General features: G+C 31.9%; 1 protein-coding gene across 4 annotated transcripts; it reads left to right on the forward strand.

The window, feature by feature from the left end:
* The first annotated feature begins 9,411 nt into the window (after positions 1-9,411).
* Positions 9,412-12,284, forward strand: LOC114761979 (B-box zinc finger protein 18). Of its 4 annotated transcripts, none has more exons than XM_028951428.1 (6): positions 9,417-9,566; positions 9,673-9,792; positions 10,322-10,418; positions 10,500-10,615; positions 10,712-10,954; positions 11,136-12,284. In XM_028951428.1, exons 2-6 carry the CDS (start codon positions 9,700-9,702, stop codon positions 11,139-11,141), a joined length of 555 nt encoding a protein of 184 aa, XP_028807261.1. In that variant the 5' UTR covers positions 9,417-9,566; positions 9,673-9,699; the 3' UTR covers positions 11,142-12,284. The 4 variants fall into 4 exon arrangements, with proteins under 4 accessions (XP_028807260.1, XP_028807259.1, XP_028807261.1 ...); XM_028951429.1 differs by having other exon boundaries at positions 9,422-9,566; positions 11,719-12,284; XM_028951426.1 differs by having other exon boundaries at positions 9,414-9,566; positions 10,712-12,284.
* The last annotated feature ends 6,225 nt before the right edge of the window (positions 12,285-18,509 follow it).

Consider the following 18,509-nt stretch of genomic DNA (forward strand, 5'->3'; position numbering starts at 1 on the left):
GAGACCTTATGTTAAGGCAACCAAACCAAGCCGCTCGAGTAATGTGGCACCCAAAAGAGATACGACCCAAGGATATATTCCTCAGCATCGCGGCCAAATAAACAAAAATTATGAGCTCTGATATGATGATGTTGGACAACTTCAGATGGGGGCGCTTTCTTAAATAAATTCCACATTAAAAGCAAGTGTTTCGGAGAAAGCGAGATAGCCCAGAGAAATTTCCAGAATGGTATATTGGTATCACACATTGGTCCTATTCAACCATTTGTTGTAAACTCAGCTCCTGATACATACTTTTTTAAGAAATTTTGATTTTGTTGTCTATACTTTTAATGATTTTTGGCTTTAATCATTATATTTTTAAAGGATTATGATTTTGGAAGGTTGTACTGATACATTCTCCTACAGATTTTATTCCTACTGTTGATTACTTAGCTAAACTTTTCCATCACATGAAAGATAACTTTTATATTCTAGATCAACCACCTTCTTTAAGCGAGAGGAGGTTGATAAAAGAAACTAAGTTTAGATGTTGCTTCTTGTTGCAATTCTTGTATCTTTGATTTTGGGGGAAAAAAAGAATTTTGATTTTGGTTCCCACGTTTAAGCAACATTAGTTGTAGTTAATAGTTGATGCTTAATAGTTAATAGTGTCAACACCATATTAGCAAAGGTAATATCATTAAATTTATATCCAAATTCTGATAAACTACAAGAACTAGGGAGCATTAGAGAGGGGCCTATTCTAAATAATATTTATGGGAAAGGATTTTAAAAACTGTAATTATTTAGAAAGACCAACTGCTAAAATATAAGTTTAAAAATAATAATTTGTCCCTAATTAAATATCCTATATTCTCTCTCACTGCATCCTATAATTATCCTATTTTTCAATGAAATTATCAAAAATTCAAACTGATGGGAATTACAAAGGCATGAAGCAATTCTAATTAATACAATTTAATTAATAATTAATACTAATTAATTTATTTGTCCATCAATTTTTAATCAACAAAACTCTTATTTTTGGCTTTTTGGAATAATGAGCCTATTAAAGTTACTCCTTCTATATCTTTTTATAAGTAACATGGGATTCCATTATGCAAATGAAAAAGTTAGTTAAAGACAACAAATAGGTAAAAATTAAAAATTCTTTTTTCAAAATACTCTTATTTATGGGGGAGAGAGAGTAGGAAAATAGAATAAAAATTTATTATGATAAAGGGAATTATGAAAGAGAGAGAATGTGTGATGGAAAAAGATAATAATTTGAAAAATGAGATAATAAATATATTAAATATTAAAATAAGTAATTAATGGGGTAAAATAGGAAATTTGTTACAAAAATTTAAAACAACTTGTAAATGTTGCTTATATTTAGAGACAAGAGAGGGATGATAGTTGTTGCTTATAAAAAGGACAGAGGGAATATAAAGTTTAATGGTTATTTATTTATTTACTTCATACTATTATTCTGTTGCATGCCTTATAATCCCAATTTAGCATTAAATTGAATCCTCTTAAATAATACGATTAAAAATTTAAAAATAATATAATAATATATAATATATAACTTATTCATAACTTATAAAAGTAAAAAAAAAATATTGTAGCAATTTTTTTTTATGAATGTTACTCTTCATATATTCATATCGTATGGTAAATGTTATCATGTCATGTATGTTTTTCTGGACTTTGATATCATTAATTATTAATATAATGCAGGTTCCAGCTTTTTTATGTACGAAATTGAACGATGAAAATCTATTAAGAAAAAATATATATGGAAAAAATATAGTAAACATTAAACCCAAATAAAAAGCTCTTTTATTCAACATTTGATACTTGGTATTATTAGGTCAAATTAATTTATCAAACCTAAATAGAGATAGCTCTTTCAATTTATCTTTTATATTTAGGTAGACTCAAATTTGAATTATGCCACTCAAGCTATTATAGCTACTTTTATTACGATAAATACCTGTTGATATAATGACTTTTATATGTTACTTTTTATTTGAAATTTGTAATCTTATTAGCCAATATGATTCAATTTATTTCTAAGGATTGGGTTCATAAATTTGTAATGTCCTGATTAAAATAAGAGTACTTTGGTTTTTTTTTAAAAAAAGAAATAAAATGAGAGTATGAAATAAATAAATAAAAATATGGTTGAATTTTATGACTTGGTAAGTTCATTATTCAAAAAGCCTAAACAAATTTTATTGATTAAAATTGATGGAAAAATAAATTAATTAGTGTTGGTCATTAATTTAATTTGATTAATTAGAATTGGTTTTGCCTTTGTAATTCTAATTAGTTTGAATTAATATGAATAAGTCATTATTATTTTATGGGATAATGTGCAAATTCATCTTGAAAGTTTGCTCTCAGGAGCACTGGGTATCGGGAAGTATTTTTTGGCTCAATGTCACCTTAGAAGTTTTCAAATTGCAGCAATGTCACCCTGGCCATTATTTAAGTTAAGTGTGACCATTAGTTGACCAACTATACTGAGTTGGCAGGTCCATATGTCATTCATATCATTATCTTCTTTGAGTTAATGTGCAAATTTGCCCCGAAACGTTTTACTCAAGAGCGTTGGGTATCCAAAAGTTTTAAATTGTAGCAATATTTTCCTCGCTGTTATCCATGTTAAGTTTGACCATTAACTAACCACATATGCTAAGCTGGTAGGTCCATATGTGATCCATTTTTTTTTTCTTCAGGTTATCTACTTCATTCCTAGTTAATAACCCTAATGCCATTTTCTTACACACAAAAACAACTCTGTCCACATATCTATTATTTCGTCATTCACTCTTAGTTTAGTACTTTTTATAAAAACAAAAGTATAGCATAAAAATATAGTAAGTAATATACATAGAGGAGAAGCTCTTGAGAAGTTTTGAAAGATGTAAACGATGAGGTTGATTTCAGAGTAGCCATGGCTTTGGAAAGCATAAAAGCAATGATTTTATTACAGTTGATGCTAAATCTTCACCTTGAAAAAAAAAGGGAAAATTTCATTGTAGGACCGCAGAAGACAATTAACATCAAAGAGCTCCCAAAACTTTCTGAAACTTCACTGCAGGACCAAGGGACCAATCTGATATTAATTTTTAGAGTGAGATTACAATAATACCCCTCCCTTTTTATTTTATTAAAAAATAAATATTTACCGGAGTTACTGTTTCGGCCACCGGAGGTCGGAGGTCCGGCCACCGGCGCTTAGGTGGCCGCCGTCGAGGTCCGGTCACGGTGGCCGGAACAGTAACTCCGACGAGACCTCCGGTGGCCGGAGTTTTTTTTGTTTAAAACAAAGTGGCAAAGGGAGGGTTTGAACCCAGGACCCCTTGGCACACCAAAAGACTTGTAACCACCAAGCCAAACAACCCATTCAATCATAACATGCAAATAAAACTATATATAACAAAATAAACGCAACAGTCCAAATGTATGTGAACAAGTGAAATTAGACGATTTACAAGTGGAATTCATAAATTTGCAACAAAAATTAGGCAATTTACAAATAACATAATAGAAGTCATAATCCAAAATGCAAGTATTTAAGTGCAAATGAGCAAATAAAATTTAAAAATTTACAATAAAAGTTTATGAATTTACAACCCAAATTTGGCAAACACAAGAGAATTCACAACCCAAAATGTAAGTGTTTGAGTGTAAGTGAACAAGTGAAATTAGACGATTTACAAGTGGAAGTCAGCAATTTACAACAAAAATTAGACAATTTACAAATAACATAATGGAACTCACAACCCCAAATACAAGTATTTAAGTGTAAATGAGCAAGTGAAATTCAACAATTTCACTTGCAAATCTATAAACTTTTGTTGTACTTGCAAATCTATAAACTTTTGTTGTAAATCTTCAAATTTTATTTGCTCATTTGCACTTAAACACTTGCATTTGGGATTGTGATTTCTATTATGTTATTTGTAAATTGCCTAATTTTTGTTGTAAATTGCTGACTTCCACTTGTAAATCGTCTAATTTCACTTGTTCACTTACACTCAAACACTTACATTTTGAGTTGTGAATTCTCTTGTGTTTGCCAAATTTGGGTTGTAAATCCATAAAATTTTATTGTAAATATTCAAATTTCACTTGCTCATTTGCACTTAAACACTTGCATTTGGGGTTATGACTTCTATTATGTTATTTGTAAATTGTCTAATTTTTGTTTGTAAATTGCTGAATTACACTTGTAAATCGTCTAATTTTACTTGTTCACTTACACTCAAACACTTACATTTTGAGTTGTGAATTCTCTTGTGTTTGCCAAATTTGGGTTGTAAATCCATAAAATTTTATTGTAAATCTTTAAATTTCACTTGCTCATTTGCACTTAAACACTTGCATTTGGGGTTATGACTTCTATTATGTTATTTGTAAATTGTCTAATTTTTGTTGTAAATTGCTGAATTACACTTGTAAATCGTCTAATTTCACTTGTTCACTTACACTCAAACACTTACATTTTGGGTTGTGAATTCTTTTGTGTTTGCCAAATTTGGGTTGTAAATCCATAAACTTTTATTGTAAATCTTCAAAATTTACTTGCTCATTTGTACTTAAATACTTGCATTTTGGGTTATGACTTCTATTATGTTATTTGTAAATTGCCTAATTTTTGTTGCAAATTTCTGAATTCCACTTGTAAATCGTCTAATTTCACTTGTTCACTTACATTTGACTGTTGCGTTTATTTTGTTATATATAGTTTTATTTGCATTTTATGATTGAATGGGTTGCTTGGCTTGGTGGTTACAAGTCTTTTGGTGTGCCAAGGGGTCCTGGGTTCAAACCCTCCCCTGGCCACTTTGTTTTAAACAAAAAAAACTTCGGCCACCGGAGGTCTCGTCGGAGTTACTGTTCCGGCCACCGATAACCGGACCCCCACGGTGGCCACCTGAGCGCCGGTGGCCGGAACAGTAACTTCGGTAAATATTTATTTTTTAATAAAATAAAAAGGGAGGGGTATTATTGTAATCTCACTCTAAAAATTAATATCAGATTGGTCCCTTGGTCCTGCAGTGAGGTTTCAGAAAGTTTTGGGGGCTCTTTGAGATTATTTGTCTTCTGCGGTCCTACAATGAAATTCCCCAAAAAAAAAATGAGGTGGATCACATGTAGATCTACCATCTCAGCATATTTGGTTATTTAATGATAAAATTTAACATGGATAACAGTTGGGGTAATATTGCTATAATTTGAAAACTTGTGGATACCAAGTGCTCATGAGTAAACACTTCTGAGACAAATTTACACTTAACTTCAAAAAGAAAATAATATGGATGACACGTGAACATGCCAACTCAGTATAGTTGATCAACTAACAGACAAACTTAACCTTGATAACAGCCAGGGCGACATTGCTATGATTTGGAAACTTCTAGGGTGCTATTGAGTCAAAAAATACTTCCAGATACCCAGTATTCCTAGGCACAAACTTCAGGACAAATTTGTACCTTAGTATTTATTTCATTTAAAAAAGGATAATTATAGGATGTGGTGAGAGAGGATATCAGAGATTTAGTTAGGAGCAAAACAATATTTTTAAATTTATATTTTGGTATTTGATCCTTCTAAACAATTATAATTTTTAAGATCCTTTTCAATAAATATTATTCATATTAGGTCTCGCTCTCTAATTCTTCCTAAGAACTAATATTTTAGACTGTGTAAAATATATGAACAAAAACAATAAAAAAGTACAAGAATTAAAATCCAAACTCATTAAAAATATAAAGATTTGGAGAGAATTTAATCCTAAAATTTATGTTTCACCTACGTGTCTTTTCTTTTAAATTTAAAATTTATACTTTATCTTGCATAAGAGATTCACATATCAATATAATTCAACATATCCACTAAAATTATATCCAATCACACCATTTATAAATTTCAAGAATTGGGACTCAACTGGTAACTAAGATTAAGTGGCTTTTTTTCTTATTATTACTACTAAAAGTTTAGGAGAGCTGAATTTCGGGTGTAAAGAAAATCCACCTCCTAAAACTAAAAATTTACTTACTTTAAAGCTCTTTTAATCATTCCTATAGAAAAATGATTAAAGTAGCTACTATAGTAGAAAAGATTTAACTCATTTCAAATTAAATTCATAATAGAAAAGAAACAATTAATGACTTAGAAGGTCTATTATAGATATTTAAAACTCCTTGTTAATATTCATACAAATTAACGTTTAGAAGAATTAAATCTCCTCTTGAAAGTATACATGAATGTAAAAATTTCATATCACCTGAACATGCGAAGCGATGTTAAAAAAGAGTTTAGTCCCACTAACATGATAATGGGAAATAAGCCCTTATCTACCATAAATAACACATTTATAAACATCTCAAGATGGGTTTCTGAGTATCAAAAACCAAAGCTCATTTCACAACCAAGTTACCGAATAATACTTATAATATATCAACACAATCAGTGTGGATTTACGGATAATACTCATGCATCACCCTAAGGTCTCTGGCCTACTACTAGCACTCAATCCCAACAATCCAATAAACAAAGTACAATTCCATAGTCAAATATCCAAACAATATAGAGTATGCAAAAGAAAGAAGCTTTAGGTGACAATATACAATCTATCGTTACATATAAAAAATACGAAAGCAGTACTAGAAGTTATGAAAGCTTAGGCCTCTGAATTCTTCTCTGACAGTGCGACCCTATAACTTTCACTTAGAAACATCAATAACCATGGGATGAGACATAAACCTCAGTAACCAATAGTCCAACTCATCATACATACTAATATGTACTTGTGAAGGTGTCAAGTGAAATAATTAAGAATTAATAGATAAAAATATATAAATATATCAGATAACAACAGTTCTGAAACTCATAAATCAATTCCTGGAATTCATAGTTTATAAAGCAATGCCATTATGCATATGCAATCCCTAAAATTGCCTTCTCTCACTATGGGAGAAGTAAAAACCCAGAAAACCAATCTCTTACTCTAAGAGAAAGAGCCAAAAAGGTGATCATTCACTATAAGGGATATAAAGAAATCCCAAGGTTTGTCCCTCACTCTGGAGGGACTATACCAAGAGGCTGTTCTCTTATTTTTGAGGGAATGTAAGGAGCCAATTATTATACATTAATTGAGGCATTCATCACGTGAAGATAACAGTCATATATTACTCACCAATTCCCATTGTATGCATCATACTCAAGAATGTATTCCATCAATTCCAAATCACATAATCCATTTACAAATCAAAACCTATAGTTATAACATGATATCATGAACTCAAAGGATTGCGTGTAGTTCCACATGACTTATTTAATTCCATTATATCAACATAATTTGAAATATAATCCAAAATACCTTTCATAGTTTCAAAGCAATAAAATCACTTACAAACAACCTATTAGCATATATAATGAGTGGAAAGTGGTTGCTTTTCGTCTAAGCAAGGGTCAATTACCGCAAACATGTTACCTGAGCACAATAACACCAATTCCAAACAATTTACACAATTACACAATCACCACATACCAGTTAACAAACTAATCAAGTAGTTAAAAATGATAATTAGGACTTAAAATCCTAACTCAACCAAAAACTCCTCTTAACTTCAAATTGACCAATTCAAAACTTAATACACAATCCTAATAAACTCCCAATTACACCAATTGATTAAAAACCCCAATTTTTTCAATTTAAATTCATCATAAAAAATACCCGAATATGAAAATAAACTTAAATCAATATTCTAAACCGATTAAATATCAATTCTAACTTGTAATAATATAACTGATAGTCAAAACTCATTTTGAGTTATTATAATATCATTAACCATCATAAACCTCCCAAAAATCACAAAATCTAGGTTCAAATTCTTCCAAACTCCAAACTCAAGAAAACTAAATTGATTAAACACTTGAAATTATCCATTGAAATAATTTAAATTTAAAATAATCAGTCAAAACCTTAGCCCATTTGAAATCATTGAAGAATCCTAAAATTCAACTTTCTCAATCTTAAAAAATGTAAGAAAAAGGGTAAAAAAAAAAAGGTTAGAAATATTTACTTTGATGTCTGAAAGTTCAAATATACTCATAAGGACCAAAATCTACAAGTCCTAGTAGATTCCCAATATTCCACCACGCTAAATTATCTTAAAAACGCGTATGAAACTGATTTTAAAAGCTAGTTCGAGCCACGTTCACTGTGTGTTGAATGGCACTTAAAAAAAGTGTCCTTGCTGTCAAGCCATTCACTATGGTGTTCGCTATAGCTAACTCATAGCAAATGTCACATAGCAAGAAAAAACCCAATTGTAAAAATTCACAAGTAAGTCTACACACCTCCAAAAATTACAAATTAAGACTCTTTAAAAAGCTTGAGATGTTTATTTGTTAATTTAAAAAGAACTAATCAAAGATAAGATCATTTGGTCCTCTAAAATTCTTGATTTCCAAGACTGCTTAAAAAATGCCTAGGGTCAAGACCTCCAATCAGAAATCTTAGTGCTTTTAAGCCTCAAACCTCCAAATCCAACCACTCCATGCATCAAATTTATAATAATTTCTTAATCTACTCAAATTAGTCAACTGATTCTTATATTAAGGATCAGGGGTAGTATAAATTAATTATTTAACTCTTATATATTCAAGATTAGAGATAGTATTATATCTTTAATTTTAATTAACAGCATAACCTTATCATGAAAAAAGTGAATAACATAGAAGAAGGTTAGCGAGTTGTGTATGCATTATAATTAAGGATATGGGTCAAAATTAATGATTACAACATGACTGGTGACTGATTAATGTTTAAATTTTTGCCGAAAAAAGTATTTACATTTAGTGCCTGATAATACTTCATTCTATTTATATATACATCATAAGGATATGGGTCAAAATTAATGATTACAACATGAAAGATTAAGGTTTGAATGCTCGTTGAAAAGAAAGATTTATATTCAGTGTCTGATAATATTTCAAACAAAACTGCATCCAATAGAAAGATATATATATATATGCTTAAAACAAAATTAATGAATTTATATTTTATAAGATGAAGCAATTATTTTTAAAAAAAAACTTAAAAAAAGCTAAGAAAGATAAAATAGTAATGGATTTTTTTTTACCAGCAAAATAGTAATGGAATTTTATTTTTTTGGACTGAAAAAATAGTAATGGAATTGGCCTGTGAGAAGTTGGTATTTGGTATGATCCAAATTAAAGTTGGGGGGCGAGAACGAAGGGCGGGGAGTTGTCAACCCCACAGTGCGTTTGGATTTGTGGCTGTGAAGTTAGGTTGGAGTTGAACAGAACTGACAAACGCTCATTGATTGTGTCTTCGTTTATTGAGCCTCTCATTGACATTTATAAAATACTGTGTGGTTTTTGTTGTTGCCTTTACACTCGGCTTCAAGGTCCCCCCTGCAAATTCCTCCGCCCTAATCAAATAAGCATCGCGTCTCCCCATCATCATCAGCTTGGAACACCAGCCACCCAACATACGTTTCCCTCAAAAACAGAACTATCATACCCGCATGGATTTGGTGAAATTCTGTCTTCTTCTGTCTGCCTCTTTTCTCCTTCCCGCTTTTGCAAATCCAGCTTCTTTCTTCTGACTTCCTTCACTTCTCTTGTATTTCATGCTTCAAGCAATGAAACTGGCAGCAGTTTTCAATTATGAGAACGCTTTGTGACGCTTGTGAGAGCGCCGCCGCTATCGTTTTCTGCGCCGCCGATGAGGCCGCTCTCTGCCGTGCCTGTGACGAGAAGGTGGATTTTTTCTTTTCCTTTCTTTTTCTTTTCTAAAATCCTTTTAACCATCGAATCGGTTAACAAAACAATTCCATGACTCTAGATCCTTTTAAATAAGCCAAAGTTGACTGTTATACTAGTTCAAGAGCAATGGACTATCGAGAAAAGCTCTTTTCTTCTTTCTAATTTTCTCTCTCTGTCTATTTCCAGTGCTATCGTACTGTTTTTTATTTTTACAATAATGTTGGGCTCATCATTATGATGAAATCAATATGACGACAAGAAATGAAATTCGTGGGGGAAAAAATCCGTTGACAGAGAGGAATTGAGCACTTAAGAGATATTCTCTTCTGCCATAAAAGGAGGGACTTGCAATTTGGCCACCCGGCTTTTGTGTTGCTTCATATACATATTTGAATAGGTCTTTTATTGAACTTGTGTAGATTTGAAGTCTAAATCAAAGGTCATTTTTTCTGGTGACTGGTAACGTTGATCCTGGTCAATTTCTCAAAGCAATGATTTGGAGTTTAATCTATTTGAGTGACAGGTTCATATGTGTAACAAGCTAGCTAGCCGACATGTAAGGGTTGGTCTGGCCAGTCCTAGTGATGTGCCTCGCTGTGACATATGTGAAAATGCGCCTGGTAGACAGTTTCCTTTCTCGATCTTTATCCTAATTTTATCTGCCTCAAAGCTCATGTCATGCCTTTTGAACTTGGATGTAGCATTCTTCTATTGCGAGACAGATGGAAGTTCACTTTGCTTGCAGTGTGACATGATGGTTCATGTTGGCGGCAAAAGAAAACATGGAAGGTATCTTCTTTTTAGGCAGAGAGTTGAGGTAGGCCTCTCCTTCCACCTTAAGCTGTTCATAATTTCTGATTTTGCTGCCATCTTTTGTCTCATATATGTGTGTGTGTGCCTGTTTGCTCCATAGTTTCCAGGAGATAAAACTGGTCTTCCAGAAAACTCAGCTTCACTGCCTTTGGAACCTGGTGAGACTAAAAGAGGACAAAATCCTCTGCCTAAAGTAAAAGTGGGAGAGAGAAAACAAAATCATAGGTTAGCCGTGGTTGCAGCACCTGAACATGATGCTGACAGCCATGCCATGATGGGAACTAACATGATTGATTTGAACATGAAGCCTCAGAGAATACATGAACAAGCTTCCAATAATCAGGTCAGATTGCATAAGAAGTCAATTTTCTCCGGCTAGTTAGAAATCGCCATCCGAGTTCATGCGTGCTTAAGATAAATAGTTAGTCACTTTTCAATTCTCACAGGCTTGAAGGAAAATAGAATCATTAACTTTATTTATTCGGTTAACTGGTCTTAATAACTAAGGGAGTCATGATTCACAGGAATGACACTGTAGAACTGGACCAACTGGAGTTTGGGGATATAATTTAAAAGAAAAGGAATTTGAACCATGTCATGATTCAATCCACCAAGTATTAAACTGGTTGGCTAGTGAAGAACTAGTTATCAACCTTGCTTGATGCTTGGCATCAAGTTCCACTGTTGTACTTAGTCACGTTTTGTCAAGTCAGATTCCCAGCCTGCCTTGAAGGATCATCTCGAGGTCCCTTCGTATCAGGAGACATCGTGCAGAACAAATTCGTTTCCCTCAAGCAGCTTGCAGAAGTTAACGTTACAAGGTCACTATTAAATGTCCTATTTGTTGTGGGGCTGGAGAATCCATTAGAAAACATCTTAAAAGAGGTTTTGCACCAGTGAAAAGAAGAAAAACTTGTAAACTTCTAAGTATTGCATCCTTCCAAAACAGAGATCGTAAATTCTTATAAAGCATTAAAAAAAAGTACAAATCATTGGTTTCGATGGGTCTGTTTTGTTGTCAAGTTGAAGTTGAGCTAATAACATCTTAACATTACGAATTGCATACACCAGCATATTTGCACATAATGGTTCTTTTGTTCTTGGCAGCCATAATTTGTGCAACTAGTGAGTTCAATTTCTGCAAGTATCTTACGCCATCAATCTATGGGGGCCAAAAAATTGTCATATATTTCTCACGTAGTCAAGTTACAGTGTTGGCAAAGTGTAAACATCCTCTTTGGCAAATGGGGTTCAGAAATGAAGCCTTAAGGAGTTCAATTTTGTTATTCAACACCACGCATGTTTGTATTGCACAACTTTGCTTAGTTTAAACCTCTGCACTGATTTGTAAGATAGCTTGCGCTCTTGGTTCGAAGGTCTTGCTTTGTCAATTGGCTGCCTCCGAAGCAAAACAGGTGAAAAGAGACCTTTTTAGTGGCGTGTTAAACAACACATGATGGTAGAAATTATAGCTTCCAGATTTGCCATTGATGTAAATAAAGTGTACATCTTATTCCCCAGAGATTGAAAATTTGAGATTAGATGTTTTAGGAGTTAAAAGTGACAATGTTTTGCAGCTGTGGTTTGTGGCGGCTGTAAATAAAAGAGCATCTCGTAATTGTTAGAAGACAATCATTTACTTCCTCTGATGAAGACTTTCATGGTTGTAAATACCTTCATTATCGAATGGAGAACCGATTCTTTACGCGTCATTGTTTCCTTTATACTCTGCAAATTAGACAAAGCTATGTGTTCCTTGGTTGAGCAGTAAGGAGCTACAGCCCTGGATCAGTGTGCTTTGACCCAACCCGACTTTCAATCCCGTGTTGTAAGCCCTTGGTTTCGAAAATTTGAGTGCATTTTAAAATTTATCTCATGTAAATTGTTTTTAAATTTAATATTTAATTATTAAAATATTTTTGTAATTTGTAATTTATTGGATGGATGAGTAAATATTAGAAACATTTTTTTTATTACAAGATATTAGAAACATTTTAAAGAAAAGGCGAATGTAATGAAAAAAATCAAAATGTTTTATTATAATATTTAGGATAAAGGTGCCATACGATCTTTTTTGTGGCGCAATTTTATCCAAAACAAATTATGGGTAAAATTGTACTACTAAAAAATCAAAGTATTGAGTGCATATAAGAAATAAGATCAAGAGTAAAATTACATCATTACCCCAATATTTATTTAACATAATTATTATTTAATGATATTTTATATTTTTATGCATGGGTATTTGAATTGATTTTAAATTTATTTTTAATTCCGCATTTTATAATCCAAACTATGAAAAGAAGTTTGAGGATTTTGTTTTTGGAAAAAAGAAAGGATTTATGGAAAGTGGAAAATGAAATTAAAGACGGGGAACAATGAAAAGAAAAGTGTGCTTCTTTCTTTTTCATTGCTTGGCACATTTAAATCAGATTATACTGGCTTAACAGATAATTCCTTCTTCTCTTTTCAGTTTTCAAATGGTGCTGGTTCTTTTTTTTTTTTTTTTAAATACAATTTCTGAATGTTTATTCATAATTCAAAGTGTACTTTTTTTTTGGCCAACGAAAAGTGTACTTTCAAAATTTCAAATTATTCGTATCTTAAGATTTCAGTTAAAAATAAAAACAGAATTTTATTTCAAATTAAAAATTATTTATTTATTTTTATTGTCTAAAATAAAATTATTGTTATGAAATTAAATATTCCTCCGGTCCTTAATATATGACCAATTTTTGAGTTGATTTTGGTTTAAATATAAGACCCATTTCTCATATTTATTAATTTTCTCTAAATTACCCTTATGGATACTCCATCACCCATAATCAAGTAGAAGAGGGAGAGAGGGTATTAAAAAGATGATTATGGTGTTTTAGAAAAAATGTGTCACTTTTCTTATAATTAACTAACTTACCTAACTTCCTTAATTTAATCAAATTAGTTAAATGAGTCTTATATTAAGGACCGGAGGAGTATATATAAAAGAAATAATTAGGATGAGAGAGATCAACAAGATAAAGTTGGGAGATAAAATAAGTAGTTCCTATTTATTTCAACGCTACAATCGCTTGGCCTCATCAAATCCTTAAATTGAAACATAAAAATTATGATAATACAAATTAGAGCCAGTAAAACATTTAGAGGCAGGTTGGGGTTGTAATTTTGCTAGCCCACTAATGCACGGACTACTTCAACCTTATAAGTTGCGAGTTGGCAGGTCACCCTCCCAATTTTTTTTCCCCTAAATTTGTTGTTAAATATAATATATTAATATTAGAAATTTAAAATATGGTTAAGATGCACCCGTTACTTTAAAATATTTTTCAGGATACATCTAATATTCTAAAATTATTTATGGAGTAATTTCACTTTTGGAGTATTTAAAATGATAAGATCCATTCCTAACATAACCGTTTTATTTGACCGTCAGGCACTGAGTGAGCTCCATTTTCACCAGAATAATCCTATGTGGCAGACGAAACCAGATGCTGACGTGTCAAGTTGCTTCTTCTGCTGTTTCTTTTTCCTCAACTCTCTCTCTCTCAAATCCGATGGGCTCACCTTTTGCCTCTCAAATCCGCCGTTAATGTACCTCCTGGAGCTATTTAATTTTTGTCAGGGCATCAACATAAAAACTGATGATTTTCTCCAAACACGCTCGGATCCCAGTGTTTGGAGAGAAGCTTTGAGCAATTATCAATCTTGAATCCAATCTCTTTTTCAGTGGATGATTTCTACCGCAACCAAATCCCTCCTCTCCTTCTTCAACAAAACCTTCACCCTCATATCACTACTTCTGAGCTCTCCAAACTTATGTAGTGGAAGCTCACTCGCGACAATTATCAGCCATATTGATTCTCGCGCTCTCTCTCTCTATCTATCTATCCCAATCTCTCAAAAAACCAAAAAAACAGCAAAAGCTTATGAGGTTCCATACGTCAAACATTTTATCTATAATTTCATTTCGAAAAATCAATGAAGCAGTTTATATATTGATACCTTTGAGAAAAATTAAATGGCCCCCAGAGGCACATTAGCGGTAGATTTTAAGTGGCGAGCCTGTCGGGTTAGGGGTGTACATGGGTAAAGGCGATGCACAAACCTAAAGGCTGACTGGCCCTAGTCAAAGAAGCCTAACTATTTTAGGGTGGGTAAGGACAGGCCAGGTAGAGTGGGCTAGGTAGGCAAGGTTTTCTTGCCTAAGATAACGTCTTGTCCATGCTACATGTAAAAAAAATCCAATGATACTTGAAAAATACATTTCATTTAATTTATAATTAACTTTTAAGATGTTAAAATACATAATATCAAGCTATACCAACTATTCAATTTAATAAATACAATCATCTCTCTTGAGGATCAAAGTCTGGCAATTAGACGAGTTATAAAAATACATGACATTTCCTTGTTAAAGAGCAAGACATTATCTTTTGTTCGCTTGTGTTCAAGGCATGTCAATCCCATTCATTCTTTTAAATTTTGTCATGCTCAAGTTTCAGCTCATAATTGCTTGCATTACATATCTTTTTTAAAAACAAATTTTACAGCAACAGCTGCCTTAATTCAATATAAGAACTTCTCAGGCCATATACATGAATCAGGTTATAGATGTGTTATGTGAATATGTAATTATATATTAATTTTTATTTTTATTCTAATTATTTGGAAACTGGAAATGAAAAATGAAAAATATGAGTATCTTACAAAGAGAAAGGGATGAGAAAAAAGGGAGGATCCAAGATTGAGTCTTTTTAACATTTAAAAAAATTAGTCTAAAAACATACACAGTGTGGTTTATTTATACTTTATTAAATTTAAGTTTATATTCTTTCACATTATAAAATCTTTTCAATAGATCTTTTTTCTCCCTAATTCTCCCATTTTGTTTTTACCAAAATAGAAGGGAATAGTGGCTAAAAACAATATTATACTACATATTATTATATGTATAATAATTATTATAATATATATTTGTTGAAAAAAACTAATATATATTATATTTTTTGGGTAAAATTTTTTTGGGCCGGGCTGATTTTTTTTTGGTAAGCTCGAACAGGCGCAAAGAGCAAATAGGCTCCTTATACACCCCTAATCTAATGAGAGAGAAAGAGAGTTGAAGGGAAAAAAATAGTAATAATAAAGAGAAACAACTTGACACGTCGGGTATAGCTGGGAATACGGGCCAGCCCGTCACAACCCGTGGGTTATGCAGTGTGGGCTGGAGTAGTCCGTATTTTGGGGAGCTTAAAAAATCCCAACCCTAACCCGTCATAGTGGGTTGGTGGGCCAGCCCGCCATCTTTTTTTTTCTTCTTCTTTTAAATTCTCAATTTTCAAATCTTATTTTTATTTAATTTTTTAAATTAATAAATGGTGATCTAAAATTTCAAAAGTAATTATAAGTATAAATTATGTTTAACCACATTTAAAATAGTCAATACAATATAAAACAATACATTACAAATATTTTATATGATTAAAATTTAACATCAACTCATCAAATGATAAATTTTATAATTTTTTTTTCATACAAATGCCATGTTTGATACAAAACACTATCTCTTAATAAATTAGAAGTGCATTTATCTTTTTTTTTTTTAAGTTCATTCACCATGTTTTTCTAAAACACTTTTTTTCCGTAATGAATATTGTCTTATATTTGATTTTAGTTATCAAGTTTTTGCTATAAATATAGTATGCTTATTTTAAAAAATATTTTTTGTTTAGATATGTATTATGTAACATGAAAATTGAAATATAAATAAGAGAAGAAAATTTTTAAATATAATAACATATTATTTATGTAAAAAAAAATTTTAAAAAAAAAATAGGTGGGGGGTTAGGAGGGCCAACCCGCGGACTAGCCCGCCATAGCTCGCGGGTTATACGATGAGGGCTAGAACAACGTGCACCTTGACGGGTTGGCAAAATGCCAACCCTAACCCACTCTTTTATGGTGGGTTGGTGGGTTGGCCCGTGAGTCCCAAGCCATATTCCCAGCTTTAATGCCAGGATCTGATCTCATATGCCATAATTGTTTTGGTCAAAATGGAGCTGACTCAGCACTTGATAGTCAAATAAAATGGTTCTGTCAGAAATAAATATAGACGTACCATTTTAAATACTTTAGAAGTAAAATTGCACCACAAATAATTTTAAGACACCAAGTGCAATTAGAAAAATACTTTGAGATGTTGGGCACACCTTAACCCTTTAAAATATCAAATTCTAACCATTCCTCTCCACTTTTCTCAAGCTTCAAATTTTCTCACACCTTGCTCTTACCTTTCAGTTTTCTTAACATATTACGACTACTGCTTGTGTCTCCATAGAGCAATTTACATTTATAATAGGACGCAGCGAGGAGCCTATTCACATTCTGTCCTTTTAATACTTCGCTTGCACTGAACTCCTAATTACTTAATTTCATCCACCCATGTATGTATCTGATGACCATGCACGTCCAATTTCTGTGCCTTATTGGGAATGTTATTACTACTACTTTACCGTTTCTATCAATATAGCATTAAGAAATTGATTGAAATTTTCTGGAATTTTTGTTCTCTCACTATTTCTTGATCGATTGGCACCTTCTCATCTTCCTCACCCACTACAGCATCTTCTTCTTCCGTCTTCGCCTTTGATTTCTCCTATGCTTCTCTCACTAGTATCTGCGTTTTCTTTCTTCCCTTCCATAACATCGTCATTTACTGCTTTTGTTTTTCTTCTTTCATTCCAATCTGTATAATCTTTATCATGTTCTAGACATGTTCAATAATCTCACTTTATTGGGACTATTATTTCGATTAATTTACTGTTTCTATCAATATAGAATTAAGATGAAATTTTCTAAGTAACAAGATTAAATTCGGTGACCTAAATGTCGGCTTTTATTATCAACTCAAATTCGGTCACAAGATTAAACTTCGAAAAAATTGATGATTTTTATCCATTAATGTTGAATGTTAGTCATCTTTGCAGTGGTTTGTCTTGTATATGTATTAATCCTTTTGAGTGTGGTATAAGCTTGAGCTTGTGATTGCATTTTGGAATTTTGGGATAAATATAAACAATAAATCTGATTTAAAAAAAAATTGGCAAGTCAGCTCATAATAGGTTAGGATTGGCATTTTGCCAGCACGGTGTAGGCTATTTTAGTCTGCACTTTGTAACTCGCAGGTCATGGTGGTTGGCTCGCAACCCACAATCTAATCATATTCTCATGTCTAGCGTAAATCTCCATAGTGAGACATTTAAAAGTTACTTTCTTTTATTCAAAATATAAGCAGGACTTGATTTTTTTATAAGCATGAATTTGAATTTGTCTGCTCATTTAATGCATTTTTTTATTTTTACTCCTAATTAATTATATCTATCTCATATCTTTTTTTCTACTCATTCTCTTTCTCACTTAGCCTCTCCATAAATGAGGGTGTTTTAGAAAAAGAAATTACAGTTTTTATATATTTATTATTTTTAACTAATTTTAATCAACCTTTTAAATTGAGTAATATTGTTTTTTAATACTCCTCCGATCCTTAATCTAGAACCCAATTATTAAGTTGGTTTTGATCCTAAATATAAGAATTATTTATCATATTTATCAGTTTTCTCTAAATTACCCCTACAGATATTCCGTCAATCATAATCAAGTAAAAGAGGGAGATGAGGTATTAAGAAAGATGATTATGGTGTTTTAGGAAAAATGTGTCACTTTTCTTATAATTAACTAACTTACCTAACTTCCTTAATCTAATCAAATTAGTTAAATAGGTCTTATATTAAAGACTGGAAGAGTACTTATATTTTGAATAGAGAGAGTACATGACAGAAAACCATCCATTTCGATCAAAGTAATATAATGGTGGATATGATGCTATCAGATACGGGATGTAATTC

Source organism: Neltuma alba, unplaced genomic scaffold (genome assembly GCF_004799145.2).
Source record: "Neltuma alba isolate B1F8T4 unplaced genomic scaffold, ASM479914v2 tig00011158_pilon, whole genome shotgun sequence".
NCBI lineage: Eukaryota > Viridiplantae > Streptophyta > Magnoliopsida > Fabales > Fabaceae > Neltuma > Neltuma alba.